Here is a 1,960-nt window from a genome sequence, read left to right as displayed (position 1 = left end):
TAATAATATTAATAATATAAATAATATAAATAATAATAATAATAATAATATAAATAATAATAATAATAATAATAATATAAATAATAATAATAATAATAATAATAATAATTCAATTAAATTTCATAACTATAATGGTAACCCTATTTCACCATCAACAAGTTATTCCAATTTATTATCAACATCACCAAATGTGTCATCTGCATCATTAAACAGTGCATTTAAATCTTGTACCATTAGCTCACCAAATATTAATAGTGGTTCTTCACCAACCTTATTTTCATCAAATAATAATAATAATAATAATAATAATAATAATAGCAATAATAATAATAATTCAATACAATGTACATTAAATGAATGTTTATTATGTTTAAGAGGACAACCAGAAGTATTAATTAAATCACCAACATGGGCAAGTATAATGCGTGTTGTATTCTTTACTCTCCATAATGAAATGCCAGATAAACAATTCTTTTCATTAAAAACTGATGTATATGATTTTATGACTGGCCATTGGGATATCCTATGCTTAAACAAGAAAAAGTCTGACAACTGGCATAAACAAATCCAAGATATGTTAAGTCATAGTAAAAATATTTTTGAATCTGGTATGGATAAATTTAAACAAAATGGCTTTTGGAGATTAAAACAAAATGTTGATCCATGGGTATTACCACAAAAAGGTAATAGAAAAGGTTCCTCTTCAAATTGCGCTTCACCAGCTTCCAGTGCTCTCTCACCATTATCATCATCATCTGGATTCGTTCCAACTTTGGGTTCTCCATTAATACTCTCTTCTGCCAGCCCTTCAAAATTATATTCCAGAATTTTCTCTGATGAAATATCAATTAGCAATGGTGGTAGAAAAAGATCACTCTCTGCAATTGACCCACATACTTCTTCATCTTCTTTGTCAGCTTCATCTCCTTCAATTTTGAATTCACCATCACTTGATATTCAAATGGATCTTGAAATTAGAAAAAAGAGAAATTCAAGTTCAGACTATTACTCTGGTGCCACCTCTAGTCGTAGTTTAAATAATAGTTGTCAAAATAGTCCATTAGTTAACTCTTCTCCAATTAAATCCTCCACTACTTATAAAAATAACCATAGCAAACAACATCATAGTTCTTTGTTTAACTCTAATGATTCTGAATTGTACATTGATGAAGATCAATAATCAAATCAAATAATCAAAAAAAAAAAAAAAAAAAAAAAAAAAAAAAAAAATTATAATATTTCTTTCTCCGATCGATTTATATAACATATAATACTCATAATCATAATCATAATAATCTTAAAAATAATATTACTCTTTTTTTATTTCTTTTTTTTCCTTGTCATAATATATAAAAAAAAGATTAGAAAAAAAAAAAATATAAAAAACACATATACTGTATAAAGCTTTGTAATAATAAGTAACAATAATAAATAAGTAAACAAATTCAAAATCACATATATAAAAAAAAAAAAAAAAAATAAAAAAAAAAGAAAAAAAAAAAAGAAAAAAAAAAAAATAAAAATAATAAAATATAAAAACTGTATAAAAAAAATAAAATAATAAATAAAATAAATAATTAAATAAAAAACTAAAAATACATAAAAAAGTAAATCCAAAAAACTATATTATGATTTCTCTATACTATTTAAGTTTAAAAAAAAAAAAAAAAAAATTATATTGATTTTTAATTTAATTGGATTTATTATTTTGTGTGTAATTTCCATAAATCAAGCACACAACACATTCACACCACACAAACCCCTTTTTTTTATTTATTTTTTATATTTTTTACTTTTTTTTATTTTTTTTTTTTAATTTATTTTTTCTTTCCTCATTAAATGTTGTAGATAACTAATCAAACAATACATTTTTTTTTTTTATATTTTATTAATAATTTTTTAAAAATTTTAAATATAAATTTTTAATTATTATATTATTAATTTTTTAAATTGAAAAAAA

The 1,960-nt window shown here is 21.3% G+C and overlaps 1 protein-coding gene across 1 annotated transcript in view; it reads left to right on the top strand.

Moving 5' to 3' along the window:
* DDB_G0279673 (hypothetical protein) overlaps positions 1-1,180 on the top strand; it is a gene marked incomplete at both ends in the record, with an annotated part of 1,941 nt that extends 761 nt beyond the window's left edge. The window contains one exon of the mRNA XM_636498.1: positions 1-1,180. This exon is cut by the window's left edge and continues 761 nt beyond it. Coding sequence (XP_641590.1) covers positions 1-1,180 — 1,180 coding nt within the window.
* Positions 1,181-1,960: the final 780 nt, after the last annotated feature.

This window comes from Dictyostelium discoideum (assembly GCF_000004695.1).
Source record: "Dictyostelium discoideum AX4 chromosome 3 chromosome, whole genome shotgun sequence".
Lineage (NCBI taxonomy): Eukaryota > Evosea > Eumycetozoa > Dictyosteliales > Dictyosteliaceae > Dictyostelium > Dictyostelium discoideum.
The sequence above is the reverse complement of the archived record's forward strand: the minus strand, read 5'-3'. Positions and strand labels throughout refer to the sequence as shown.